Below are 15,340 nucleotides of genomic sequence, written 5' to 3' on the forward strand. Positions count from 1 at the left end.
CATCCCCATTAGTGCTATTTAAAGGGATAACCATTTACCTGATGGTGAAGTGCTTTTGACTTTCCTTTTCTCTAGCAAATTAAGTATTGTATTGTGTATTGGAGAAGTTGACAGTGGCTTCTGGATTCACAAGAGAGTGGTGCTGTACTCTGACAACAGGTTCACAGGAGTTACAAGATCTGTCAGAATGAAGCCTGATTTCAGTTTTGGGGCTATAGTTACAGTCCATCTTGGGCTGCAGCATATCTTGGAAATAGAGCACAAGCAACAGAAAGGGGAAGCTGTAAGCAGTGGGAAGAAGGCTCTCTCAAGAAGGTCCTACTCATCAATTGCCTTCAGAGAGCACTTCTTCACCACAGCCAACAAATATCTACTATTACAAACGAGGTGGTGATTGACTTGTAGCCGTACAGCATGGTGAAGATGGTGCCGACAGTGGTCACAAAATAATTGTAACTATTAATTCAATTCACTCCACACAATATCAAGAAACAGCTGTAAGGATTGAATGTTGCAAAGACTATGGCTGTGCTAACATCCCAGCAACAGTACTGAAGACTTGTGTTCCAGGATTAGCTGCACCCTTAGCCAAGCTGTTCCAGTAGAGCCACAGCACTGGCATCTATCCAGTAATGTGTAAAATTATCAGGGATTTCTTTCCACAAAAAGCAGGACAAATTCAACCCAGCCAATTACTGACCCAACAGACTACTCTCAATCATCAGTAAAATGACAGAAGGTATCATTGTCACTGCTGTCAAGTAGCAGATACTCAGCAATAACCAGCTGACTAATGCTCAGTTTGAATACCACCAGGACCATTCTGCTCCTGACCTCACTACTGACTTGGTTTAAATGTGGGCAAAACAGCTGAACTCAAGATGTCAAGGCAAAGTTTTACCAAGTGTGCGGCATCAAGAAGCCCAGTAAAACTGAAGTTAATGGAAATCAGGAAGAAAACTCTTCACGGTTGGAGTCCTATCTCGCACCAGGGAAGATAGCTGTTGTTCTTAGAGTCAATCATCTCAGTTCCAGGACATTGATGCAGTAGTTCCTCATTGCAGTGTCCAAGATCCAACCATCTTCAACTGTTTCATCAATAATCATCTCTCCACCATAATGTCAAAAGTGGAAATATTTGCAAACGATTGCACAACGTTCAACATCATTCACAACTCCTCAGATACTGAAGCAGTCAGCAAGACCTGTATAATATTCAGGTTGATGAGTGGCAAGTAACATTCATGCTACATACAAATGCCAGGCAATGATGTCTCCAACAAGAGCAATGTAACCATCTCACCTTGACATAAAATGACATTACTAATGCTGAATCCCCCACTAGCAAAGTTCTGGGAATTACCGTTGACCAGAAACTGAACTGAACCAATCGTACAAATATTGAGACGGTAACAGAGGCAGGAAACATTGCAAAGAGTAACTCACCTTCTGACTGCCCAAATTCTGTTTACCATCTACAAAACACAAATGTGATAGCATTTTCTCAACTTTCTGCATAAGTGCAGCTTCAAAAGCACTGAAGAAGCTCAACACCATCCAGGACAAATTACCCTGCTTGACTGGCATCCCATGCACCACATTAAACCTCCCTCCACCAGCTATGCACAGTGGCATCTGTGTATACCATTTACAAGATGTGCTGTGGCAATGCTTGGGAACACCACAATCTGCAAGCCACCCTCCACGCCAGACACCATCTTTACTTGGAATTATATTGCCCTTTCTTCACTGCTGCTGGGTCATATTCCTGGAAATCCCTTCCTAACAGCTCTGAATGTTCCTGTAATATATGGACTGCAGTCGTTCAAAATATAGATATCCAGCACCTTCTCGAGGACAATCAGGGATGAACAATAAGTGTTGGACTGGCCAGTGATGCCCACATCTCAAACGAATATTTATTTAAAAGTCCTTCAGGACTCGGTTAGCCCAGTCACTGTGTTGCTACTGAGACAATCTGATGATGGACATTCAAGTCCCCCACCCAGAATATGTTCTGTTCTGTTCTCTTACCACCCTCAGTGCCTCATCTAAGCAGCTTTAAACCTGGAGGCGTGCTGATTCGTCACATGAAGTAAGGAAGCAGGTGGTATTCAGCAGCAGCATTCTTTGTTCATGTTTGGGCTGATGCATGAAACTTCTTAGGTTTTGCAGTCAATGGTGAGTCCTCTTGCGCAACTCCTTCCCAAATGTATACCTCTGCACTTCCAATTCTAATGGGTCAGAACTGCCAGAGGGACAAGGCATTTCCCAAATTGTGTTGAATGGGTAAGGCACGATTCAGTTACTAAGGCTGTCTGGTTGTTGGGACGTATGTTAAACTGTCGCTTGATTAGCCCATGGGAAAGCTTACCAATTTTGGCATAAGTTCCCAGAAGTTAGGAAGGAGCATTTAGAAGCATCAAATGAGAAAATTGTGGCATTGCCATTTCCATGCCTAAGTCAATACCTGATGTTCCTTCTGGTTTTATTCCTTTTCAACATTTCTGTCACAGTTTGATACAATTGAGTGAATGTTTGGCCATTAAGTTTCATCATTGTGTGTTTAGAGTCACACACAAGTCAGGCCAGAAATGGATGGCAGATTTCTTTCTCTAAAGTGGCTTAGTGAACCTGATTGGTTTTTAAGCCAATCCAATAGTTTTGTGGTCACCAAAACTGAGACCAGCCTTTATTTCCAGATTTATTAATTCATTGAATTTAAATTCCACCACTGCTCTGGTGTGATTTAAACTTATGTCCCCAGGGCATTATCTTGGCTCTCTGGATTTTTAGTCCAATTACATTATCACTAGCCCATCATCCTCCCAGTTTTAGATGCTTTTAGTGTATTATAATTTTGTACTTTTTTGTACTTTTGCTGGTACAGAGCTTGAAACAAAATGTTTCAGGTAAATGAATTGATTTGTCTGAAAATCCTTATATTCAAGTTGTCATCTTACATATATGTGAAATAAATTCCATATTTCCCATATATGAGGTAACAAGCCAATATAACATACAGTTCTGAGGCTCATAAACGGTATAAAATTAAATCTTGAATATTTGATTATTTGTAATCAAAAAGCACTCTTTTACAATGGTAACAGTTTGCGCTATGTATTAATACAATAATATTAGTTTCCTGAGAGTAGTAATTGACACAAAATTTAAATTATCCCTCATGGAATATAGACTGATCATAGTTTAAATGGGCTAAATGATAGCATTTATTCAATCTGATTTTTTTTTAAATTGATGATGTTTTCCCTATAGACAGTACTTTGTTTCTGTTTTAGATCATCTGCAAAGCAACACTACCATCTGGTTATTTTATTGCAACCAGTTAATATCAAATATTTTGAGAAGTTAGGCAAGTAAGAACTAAACATATTATTTGCTGTTAAATGTACAATGATTCTTAGGGGTGACAGGAGATGATTTAATAAAGTTCAAATTCAGGATAGCTCCAGGCACGCTATCCAATCCCGTCTGGTCCAAGAACACCATAGCTGGGTTTTGACAGCTGTTAATAATAGTTGCTTACCAAGGGCCATCCTCCACTTCTTACTCTAATTCGGTTTAATTCATGGCTGTGTGAAGCCCTTTAACTGAAATGAGGTGATGCCATAGCCTGTGGCATTACTGCATGGCATATTAAACTTGCCAATCTGCAGGCACAGAAAGAAAATATTGCCTACTTGTTAAATGTTACATAAAGAGCTCAGTGTTACCAATATTTTGATAATTACTCCCCCACTATTCTGCTAACCTAGTATTTGAAATTAGTTATATAGTTCCATTGAGTTTCAGCAACATTTGGTACAGTATATGATTTTGCTGCAAAATTTGTCTCCTAAGTAATCCCTTATTGGCTACAAGCTATTGCCAGCTTAGAAAAATATTTAAATTTTTATTTCTTTTGTTTTGAAATTCTTCAAGATGTAATTATGCTGTGCCACCATAGTACAGCATTTGTTTATGCTGTCCAGAGACTTCAGGCTAGATTTCATCAGCCCAGTGGAGATGGACTGGGAGGTGGGAAGGCCGATGAAATGGCATAGGGAGAGAGAGTGACATCTTCTCACTGCAGCAACTTATTACCAGCAGTGGACACCTCAGTGGCACACTGTTCCAGCATGCAGCCAATTTCATCAGTTAGCTACTCAATTAGGGGCCTTCCTACCCCTGTTGGCATTTTATCGGGTGTTGGGAGACGTCATAACTGCATGGAGCGACCACCAAATAAACCCTCTCAGCCTCCTGGTCCCCTTTATGTCTGCCCCCTGGCCCACAAAGGGGCCTCCTGGCATTAACGGAAACTCCATGGCTATAGTGGGCTAAGGAAGGTCGCACTCCCCACCTACTTATAAGATCCTCTCTGCCTGGCCCCAGCATTATACAAAAAAAATTGTTCCTTTGTTCTTCAGCCTCAGCAATGACCACTTCTAAAGTAGCGCAGCTGAGCTGCTGGCCCTATGATTGGGCCGGCAGCTTTAGGAACTGGTGGTCGTGACAGCAGCTTCTTAATTCGCTGGCACTAGTAAAATGCCACCCCAGGATTCTGCTAACCCAATGCAGACATCAGGTCTTGCTTTTGTACCAGCAGCAAGACTTCAGCTGTTCATAAAATTCAGCTCTCCAATTCACATTTGGAGCTGGGGGGGGCTCACCATTAAATATGCAGGTTATTAACTAGTATCCCCTGAAGGTTTCGTAATGAAATCTGTTTTGCAACTAAGTTTTGCTGCGTAAGCAACTGGCTGATTAATCTACATGTAAAGTGCAAGACAGATGTTGAATGGAGGAAGTCAGAATAACATTAATGTTTAGAGCAAAGGCAGCATGTTAATCAAGACAGCTTAAAGGTATAGAGGACAATTTTAATATAATCTATCCATTGGAAAAATTACAAGACCGAGTGCATGTTTTGCATCTGCCCAATTTTACTCTCCATTGAAGCCAAAAGGAAGTAACATTGATAGGTGTGTAAAACCTTTCCTGCCCACCAGGTTACGTTAAAGTTATCCCTCATCGCCCCCGCCACAGTTTCCATTATTTTGAAATCACTTCCCAAAACAGCATACTTTAATTAGTGTAAATAACAGATTTGCCTTTGTTAAAGACAGAAAATAAGTGCACAGAATTTGAATCCATTGCCCTGTTGGAGATAGTGCTCCAGATGCCACAGGCTCTTCGGGTGCTGTGTGCTGCACTTCCATCTCCTTCCTCTACACCGTTGCAACACTCCATGATGGGAAGTGCACTCAGATGGATGTCTACTAGTACGTTGAAAGGCTTTGAATGGGTGCTGTCATAACATTGCTGAGTCTATTCGCTTGTTTGGCACACTGTTCATGAATCTGGATCTTGCAGGTTCATTCAATGTATTTGTTTGTCACTCAACATTGGGCACAATTTCTGCTGCAACAGGGGCCCAGCACGAGTATTATTTATAGGGCCAGGCACCCAACTAATAAGTACAGTAAATACAAATATCTTCTGCTACTGCAGAGTCTTTACAGGTATTGTGGTCACTTCCTGCATTTAACAGGAAGTGTTGCAACAGCCTCACAGGGTGGCAGAGGACTAGATGACAGTTTCCACCAATCCTACATTACTGCTACAGGCTATGTTTGAAGTTTATTTATTAGTGTCACAATTAGACTTACATTAACATTGCAATGAAGTTGCTGTGAAAATACCCCACTCACCACACTCTGGGCCCTGTTTGGGTACACTGAGGGAGAATTTAGCGTGGCCAATGCAACTAACCAGCACATCTTTCAGAGGGCTGCGTCTGCAATATTTCTGAGTTGCAGGGTGACAAGACAATGTAGTGGAGGCTACAGAGAGGGCATTCTGTGCATGATTGCTGTATCAAGTTGGAATATTACTTCTTTCTGCTCCTTGACTAGTGATGGAAGAGTTTCTAGTAGGACAGCCAATACATCCAGCATTTTGCTATGTATCCACATCAGTGTTCCCGAGCATATCAACACTTCGAGGTCTTCATCTGAGTCCTCTGTAACAGAACATGTCTGTGATCTTGCCTATCGGTGAACTGGTAAACCAACTATCCTTTACCCTTCCTTTGGCTGCAGCCCAGTGGGACCCAGCTGTTCACCAGGTGCTGATTCAGCTCTGTAATTGCACTTAAAATACCTGCAGTCCTAACATCTGAATTGGTAGCTGCCAATGTCAAATCAAGTTCATTATATGCTGTGTTGTTACTTTCTGTCCAGCCTTTGGATGTGCCATAATTGGGCATGGGTGACTAAGAACAAGAAATCAGAAAGGGGAAAATTTTGGTGAAAGAAATGGTGTGGGGGGGGGGAAGCAAAAGGCCCATGATCCGTCAGCAGCTCACACATCACACCAGGTAACAGGATGAACAAAAACGGAGTTGAAGAGGGGAAGAAGTTATAAACATAAGATCATGCCATATGCTGTATCATAGCCATCCATGATGTAGACAGCCATCTCATGTGTAGGACTCAGGAGATGCTGGCATCCTTGACCCGTTCTGGTTCTGTTCTGCCCTCTTGTCCGGCGAGAGGGAGAAGGGTGATGTTCCTGCCACAGCTCAAGAGCTGTTGGTATGTGGAAGCAGCAGGAGCTGGTGTGAGGTTGGGATAATTGATATGTTTGTGAACATGAAGTGAAGTTAGGCTTGAGACATGAGTGCCATTGACTCCTAAAAGATGATGATAGATGTGCTGCATTAAACTGTGCGAGTGGTAAGCAGTAAAATGGGAGCAGATATCATTCATTAACTTTGACTACCAGGTGTAATCATTAGGAATTTTGCTGCACTGCTGCCCTGTCCCAGACATCGGGGATTGATCTCCCTGGTCCCATTTTCTTAATCTCTTTTGTCCGGTCCACAGTCGTGACCAAGGCCTCCAGTGCCCAGCCCGCAAACGTAAGAGTGCTCTCTCTGCCCTTATACCAGTTTATTTTTTCAAAATTGTAGCAATGGCAGTCAGCAGGAACCTCCTGTGTGCACTCTACAAATACTGCTTGACTTCTTGCCGAGGCATCCAAAAGTGTGATCACCTCTTTTGAACTGATGCTACAAACAGATAAATGATCAGGCATCAAATTTGCATTCTGCCTACCTCCATGGCAGTGAGAACAGGCAGGTTGCAAATAGTTTGCATTGTATAGCAAATTGATGGAAATTTTTCATGAGGTGACATTTCACTGTGTGTATGATTGTCATGCTTAAGTAGAAATATATCCTCAAAATGTGCCTTATTTGGTAATGGAAATGTCATCTAAAAAATACATATTTGATAAAGGTGATCCTATTCTTTCATTTCTCTCTGGGGTAAAAGATGTAAGTTTCAGCTTTTACTTCTTGTGACTTAGTGGCTTTCCAGTTCTCCCTTCTCGTCTTAATCCTGTCAGTGAGGATAATCACTATTTGGCCATGCAACAACTGAGAAGTGAATAATTGAGTCATCATTAGATGGACATACCAATAGCATAGTGAGAAGCATAAAAGATGGCCGCAATTTTACAGGTTTTCCCCGCCCATTGAGAGAATTATTTAAGCTTATTTAAATGTTAATTTCCATCTGTTTTGTGAGCCTGGCACTGAATCGTCCAGACTCATTTGCCTTTGCGACCTGGAAGGGAGAGATTCTGTCCAGCAAGGAAAACACCTACTCCCCATGAATAGAAGAGTCGTGTTGCCCTTGTTGGTAGAACCAGAGGCCATTGAGGCCCTTGGGGGAGGTTGAGGGCAAGGTAGTGTGCCCTTTTGGCAGTGCCAGCCTGGCGCCTTGGCACTGCCCACCGATCTGATCTGCATCTCTCCCATTTTCACGGTAGCTGGACACTTAGAATTTTGCTCGTAAAATTCCGTCCTATGTATTTCATTGCCACCATCCTTCAACCACAACATGGATGCATGCTGCATTCTACTGATTAATAATTTCACCAGATGGAGGTGAGGAGCTTCAGAAGTAATTGCTTACATCTTTACCAGTTATGATAGTTATCTCATTTTATACATAGAAACCCCATCATATATCTAGATTTCAGGTAACATCTAGGAGTGAAAAACATTTTCAGAGATACAATGGTATCTACCTTCATCATGGCATAAGAACTTAACACAATACATTTTGGGCTAACTATCTTGCTATTTTAAGCATTCCAGTTCAATGCTCATTTTAGGCTTAGTCATAATCAACTGCTTAATCCAGAGTCTCCTTGAGTATAGACTTGGCAAAGGAATATTTCTGTTAAGGCTACCTCTCAATCCAAGGATCAGCGTTAACTGGTAATTGTGGATTAGAACTCGTCCTCCCTAAAACCTTAGCATTATTACTCATCTGTTACCATTATAAAAGTAGCTTGATCAACATTTTCAGCAGTCACGTCGTTGACATCAGAAGTTAAACCCTTCATAGATATCAAAGTTTATTTATTGTGACACCTCTGGCTATTTGCTTGAAACATTGAAACTTTAATATATGAAATAGTTAAGAAACATACCAATGTTTTAATAACTTAATAGGAGATTGGAGATGAAAACAAAAAGAATCTGTTTGTTTCTTTGAGTAGGGTGCAGTGAGTATGCGCTTGTTTGATAGATTTTAATTATGTCTGTTTAATTCCAGCTGACAGATATCAAGGGATTTCTAGCTCAGGTTGAAAGTGAGAACGAGATATTGAGGACTTGTAAATTGGAACAGAGTACTGAGGTAAATGTCTGGAAAAAAGAAAGAGCATGTTCATTCTTTGCTTTTATATTTTAAAAACAAGAAAAACAGAAAGGGCGCAAAGCCAATTTACATATTAATGATTTCATTTAAATACCATTAGCAAGTCCCAGAGACTATCGTCCGGGCTCACTTGCCCTTACCTGCTCGCAGTCGAGGTTCTCACTGGCAAGAATCAAAGATGGTCCCCACCAGAGGGAGGCCAGACATGATGGATTTGCTAGGGATCGGAGGCCATTGAAGCCCCCAGGTGGTCGAACAGAGTTGTGCAGTACCCATGGGGCAATGCTAGCTCGGCAGTGCCCACCTGGCAGTGCTCACTGGGCACCCTGGCACTGCCTACCAGGCACCATAACATGGAATCTCGGTAACATCCACATCAATTTCCTAGCAAACAGAAAATAATTCGGGCAAAAAAAAGTTAAAGTTTATTTATTAGTTACAGATAAGGCTTAACACTGCAATGAAGTTGCCATAGTCCGGTTTGAGTCAATGCACCTAATCAGCACATCTTTCAGAATGTGGGAGGAAACCAGAGCACCTGGAGGAAACCTACGCAGACACAGGAGAACGTGCAAACTCCATACAAACAGTGAATCAAGCTGAGAATCGAACCTGAGTTCCTGATATGTGAAGCAGCAGTGCTAACTATTGTGCTGCCATGCCACCCAATAATGACCTTACAGATTATAAAATAAGAGAATAACAGAACTATTTTAAATTTCAGCATTTATTCATTAATGATTTTTGTTCATACCATAGATTGTAAAGCTGGCCGCCACTATTCAGGACCTTGAGCAGTCTTCCCGAAATGCCAATTCTGTTCTTGCTGCTGAGGCAGCACAAAAATACAAAGAATTGATGTCTACAAGAGAGGAGCTTGAGAAGAAACTGGCCAAAACCCATGCTGAACTCAGTGAAAAAGATGGGACCGTGTGCAAACTTCGCGCACAAGTACAAGATGCCAGCCTATGGGTGAGTGATGTAGCATATTAGTCTTGATAAGGACAAGCAATTCGATGAAGCAACAGTATTAGTGAGCATATAATTTACAATGTAATTCAAACATATCCACGTAAAAAGCACTGTTCATTCTGATTAACTCTTTTCTCCCAAAATTATGCTTCTGTAAAATTTGATTTGAGTGCAGCAACACACAATTTCAAGGTGTTAAAAATTGGCAAAACTTAATTTGATATTGTCCAGTGACTAAATTTGTTTTTCTTGACTCCGTAGATCTGGTTACTAACTTAAAATCTGTTGCAAAAAAACACAGCATGGTTTTCCTTTGGCATGCCTTCGTAAAATTTGCACCACATGAGTGTCAGGCAATGACCAGCTACAACAGAAGAGAATCTAACAATCGCCCTTTGACATTCAATGGCATTACCATTGTTGAATTCCCCCACAATCAACACCCTGGGGGTCACCATTGACCAGAAACTGAACTGGACTAGCCAGTTAAATACTGACTGCAAGAGCAGGTCAGATGCTTGAAATACTGTAGCAAGTAAATCACCTCCTGATTCCCCAAAATCTGTCCACCATCTACAAGCCAGGAGTGTGATGGAACATGCTCCATTTGCCTGGATAAGTGCAGCTTCAACTATAATCAAGAAGCATGGGACCACCCAGGACAAAACAGCACACTGGATTGGCACCCCATCCATGGATGTTCACTCCCTCCAACTCAAATGGACAGTGACAGCAAGGTGTACCATCCAGAAGATGACTGCAGGAACTCACCAAGCCTCCTTAGACAGCAGCTTCCAAACCAATGACTGCTACCATCTAGAAGGCCAAGGGCAGCAGACACATTGGAATACCACCATCTGGAAGTTCTCCTCCAAGTGACTCATTATCATGACTGGGAACTATATTGCCATTTCTTCACTGTCGTTGGGTCAAAATTTCTCTCTAACAGCAATTTGGATGTACCTACACCACATGCACTACAATGGTTCACAAATGCAGTTTCCCACTTCGTTCTCAAGGGCAATTAAGAATGGGCAATAAATGCTGACCAAGAATAAATAAAAAATTAAATAGTATTGACCATCAGCAAAATCTTCTACTTCGTGCTTCACTCCAGCTTCTTCTGCTCAGCTATACTGTGTGTCACTGAATAAACTGTTCTCTGATTTGCACTCTTAGTCCCTTGAATGAATGTCTCTGGACCAGTGCTTGGGAGGGTGACAATAATGTGTGGCACATTCTTTGAAGGTTTTTTGAATTCATCCTTGGAAATATGAATGTCAATGGCAAGGCCAGCATTTAATAGCCATCTCTAATATCCTTTGAGATGACTATGGTAAGCTGTCTTCTTGAACCATGTATGTACTCAGCTCTGAGGGGGGAGTGTTCCAGAGTTTTAACTCAGTGACAGTGAAGGACCAACAATTTTCTTCCAAATCAGGATGGTGTGTGACTTGGTGGGGAAGTTGGAGGTCATTGTGTTCCCAGGCAACTGCTGCCTTTGTCCTTTTATGTTTCAGAGCAGGCACGTTTGGACGGTGTTATCAAAGAAACCTTGACTAGTTGTTGCGGTGCAACTTGTAGATGGTGCATGGTGTTTCCACAATGCACCAGTGCTGGAGGGAGTAAATATTTAATGTCATGGATGAGGCGCTAGACAAGCGAGCTGCTTTGTCCTGGATGGCATCAAGCTTCTTGAGGGAGCTGCATCTATCTTGACAAGTGCAGAGTATTCCATCAAATTCTTCAGCTCTGCCTTGTAGAGCTGAACAAACATTCCTTTAAGGACAGACAAGGCCTCGCATGGACAGAGGGTACTCAGATTCACCTCGATTATATGACATCCCCAGATGAAGGGTATTATCAAGTATACCCATGTGACCATCTAAACAGTGACACATCAATGGAAAGGGCTTGTTCAATATTTAATTGATCTTCAAGCACAAGTGCTTGCTCCATGTGCACACTCATTTTCCTGGCAAGTGCTACAGTTCCATTCTCTGCCAGTCCAGGCTGTTTCAGACTTTCATTTCCAACTCTGAGTGCATGGGTGGATCCTAGGAGTCAAGAGAGATCCTTTGAAGAGATGACTAATGACCTCCCTATGGGAGTCTCAGAGATAAACACAGAAGCAATAGCTCCTGCTCTGGAGGACAACCATTGAGCAGGCCATCTGGCTTCTGAAGATGCAATTTCAGTGCCTGGGCCAGTGCCCTCCAATACCACCCCCCCACCTCTCAAAGGTCTTGGTCATTATGGTAGTCTGCTAAGCTCTCCACAGTACTGCCCTCCAGAGAGTTGTGGGTCTTGAGGACACTGATGCCCTGATAGAGGACATTTCATTGGAAGAGGCAAGAGAAAAAGTGGAATTGGAGACTAAGGAATGTGATGCAGAACAGAAGGGGGCCTGCAGCATGATAAGGTAGCCGCCCACTGCCATCCTCTGAATAAACACCCTCCTTCTATTCCCTCATGGCCTCTTGCATTAGATCAAGGTCTACATCAATAAAGCAAGGGTCTGCCCTGCTCTGGGTACCAGGCCTCCAGTTCCCTGTGAACATAAGAATAAGAACATAAGAAATAGGGGCAGGAGTAGGCCATCTAGCCCTTCGAGCTTGCCCCGCCATTCAATAAGATCATGGCTGATCTGAAGTGGATCAGTTCCACTTTCCCACTTTCTCCCCATAATATCCTGTGATATCCTGATTCTCTCTCTGGCACAATTTGTAGGTGTGTCCCTTCAGACAACCAACAGTGATGGCTGCCATGGATTATCTGTAATGTTTGAACTATTGTTAGGGGTTGTGGGTCTTAAGGGGGGGTAGCTACAGGACGGATGTCAGGGGTAGGTTCTTTACCCAGCGGGTGGTGAGGGATTGGAATGCCCTGCCTGCTGCAGTTGTAAATGCGTCTAGTTTGGGGGCGTTTAAGAGATCTCTGGATAGGTTTATGGACGAAAAGGGATTGGTATAGGCTAGTGGGTCATTGTTTTTGTAACTGGTCGGCGCAACATCGTGGGCCGAAGGGCCTGTTCTGCGCTGTAATGTTCTATGTTCTATGTTCTATGTTAACAAAAGGAAAAATGTAGCTTACACACATAAGAGCGAATTTTCCTGTTCTACCTGCCATGGGAATCATTGCTGGCGAGGGGAAGACCATGGAAAGGTCCGTTGACCTCAGACGGGATTTTCAGGTTTCAGGACTAGCTCAGCTGGAAAAACCCGCTAATAGATTCCACCTAACAACAACAGATTTATTCGAGGACTTCTTGCCTGTACAGAGTACAAACTGAAATAAAGCAGCCTCTGCAACACTGTAATGATATCACCATCAAATCATCTGATCAGCTCTTAAAGCAACTTGCAATCACTTAAATATGTAAAGTCACTCCTCTTTACTTCTGTGGTCATGACAACAAATTTCTATGATTTTTTACATAGAATCAATAAGACTCTAGACTCATCACTATGTATCATTAATAATTATACACAGTCAATAAGCAAGTTGATCAGGAGGAAGTCCAATCTTCCTTGGTTATATACGATGTCTTGAGAATGATGTAGAATTAGTTCCAAAAGAAGTAACTACTGAAGTTACAAATAATACTTCTAGGGTCAAGGACAAATTTCATGTGGAAAAGTAGCAAAGGCACAGTCATCAGGCAATTCAGGTTCAATTAATTCTTCCATCGTAATATTCACAATACTCGAGCCTAAAGAAGTTAGTGCTTCAGGAGATCTCCCCACAACAGGCACCCAAACCAGACGTCCAGCCCAAGCCCACCTGACACACAGAGCTTCAAACCAGCTTACTTACTTCAAGATGCTTACCTCAATGCTCCAGCCATTACAGTCCTCAAGACCAGATTCATCACCCTCCCCATCATGAGATCACCTTCAGTATGTCTCTGAACACGAGAAACTGCCATTGGCAAATGATCCACTACGAAAAACAAAGAATGCCAGCAAAACTAGTTGGTGGCATCTGCTCAAGAGGTAAAGGGAAGCATAATGATGCATCAGCATTAGCATACTACTCTAATTGATGATACTTCATATAAGAATGTGCAGGTAAGATCAGTGACCGTCTTTGCAAACGGCTAGCAGCTGGTGATGATATGCCATTATACAGCCCAAAAATAGTACTTAAGGGTTGATGATAAATCAATAATATGAAATGATAACCATTTAAATAATGATGAAACTCAATTATACTCAATGTTTTCACCTGCGCAAAGATATTTTGGCCTTGGAGGGAGTGCAGAGGAGGTTTACTAGGCTGATACCGGAGTTGAGGGGGTTGAGCTATGAGGAGAGGCTGAATAAACTGGGCTTGTACTCGTTAGAGTTTAGAAGAATGAGGGGAGATCTCATTGAGACTTATAAGATGATGAATGGGATGGATATGATAGAGGTGGAGAGACTCTTCCCGCTCAAAAAAGACAGTAGGACTAGGGGGCACAGCCTCAAGATAAAAGGGGGGCGGTTTAGAACGGAGTTGAGGAGGAACTTCTTCACTCAAAGGGTGGTGAATCTCTGGAATTCTCTGCCCGTTGAAGTGGTGGAGGCTGCCTCGCTAAATATTTTTAAGACGCGGGTTGATGGATTTTTGATAAGAGAGGGGATTAAGGGTTATGGGGAGAAAGCGGGAAAGTGGAACTGAGCAGCGACAGATCAGCCATGATCTTATTGAATGGCGGGGCAGGCTCGAAGGGCTAGATGGCCTACTCCTGCTCCTATTTCTTATGTTCTTATGTTCTTATGTTTCTTATTCTAGTTGACCATAGTTAGATGCAGCACAAGTCAGAGCACCTGAAGGAAAACTATTGGTCCTTCTTCTACTGAAGGCATAATATGTGAAATTTTACCCCTACTCCATAAGACGAAGCATCACAAGCAAGCAGTAATGGTAGCTTTGAATTAAAATTAACCTATACTTAAGACTCCTGCAAAGCATCTTCAACATCCTTGTATGCTTTCTCACATTCCGTTGCCCAGTCCCGTAACTGTTTCACATATAGTAAATTATGCATCAGCTTCAATAATGTAACTAAGTTAGGAACAAATTTGCCATAATAATTTATTAATCCTAAAAAGGAGCCCAATCGTGTCACACTTCTGGGACGTGGTGCTTCTGAAATAACATTCTTCGTTTTAGATGCTTTATTGTAGGCTTTCACTGTCAACAAAATGACCCAAACACTGAGAGATGTGGGGAAAAAAGTTACACTTTTTTTCTTGATACGCAGATCATGTACTTGAAGACATTCCAATGTTGCTTCTAAATTATTTGACTGCTCTTGTTCACTGGACTCTGTAATTAGAATATCATCCAGGGAACATTGCACACCATAGAGACCACTTTAAATCTGTTAAATTGATCTTTGAAATAGGCCTGGGGTGTGGATGTTATTTCAAGAGGCAATCTTTTGCAATGAAAAAGCCCTTTATTAGTAACAATAGTAAGCAATGGTTGAGATTCAGCAGCTATATTCATCTGTAAATATACTTGTGAAAGATCAATCTTGCTGAACTTCTAACCATCAATAACCCAGCAAACGAATCTTCAATTAAAAGAAGTGGATATTGATCAGCACGCAACACTGGATTTATGGTTATTTTAAAATATTA

At 41.9% G+C, this 15,340-nt stretch overlaps 1 protein-coding gene across 5 annotated transcripts in view; it reads left to right on the forward strand.

Annotated features, from left to right (window-relative positions):
- The window catches only part of LOC145341822 (uncharacterized), a 707,529-nt gene that overhangs the window by 346,086 nt on the left and 346,103 nt on the right, over positions 1–15,340 (forward strand). For 4 of the 5 annotated variants that reach the window (XM_080186786.1, XM_080186791.1, XM_080186787.1 and 1 more), the window contains exons 12-13: positions 8,634–8,717; positions 9,498–9,710. In XM_080186786.1, the coding sequence (XP_080042912.1) occupies positions 8,634–8,717; positions 9,498–9,710 (297 nt within the window). The remainder of the gene's footprint in view (positions 1–8,633; positions 8,718–9,497; positions 9,711–15,340) is intronic. The other variant, XM_080186788.1, reaches the window with a different exon arrangement.

Source organism: Carcharhinus amblyrhynchos, chromosome 4, assembly GCF_965287045.1.
Source record: "Carcharhinus amblyrhynchos chromosome 4, sCarAmb.v2.hapA, whole genome shotgun sequence".
NCBI classification, from domain to species: Eukaryota; Metazoa; Chordata; class Chondrichthyes; order Carcharhiniformes; family Carcharhinidae; genus Carcharhinus; species Carcharhinus amblyrhynchos.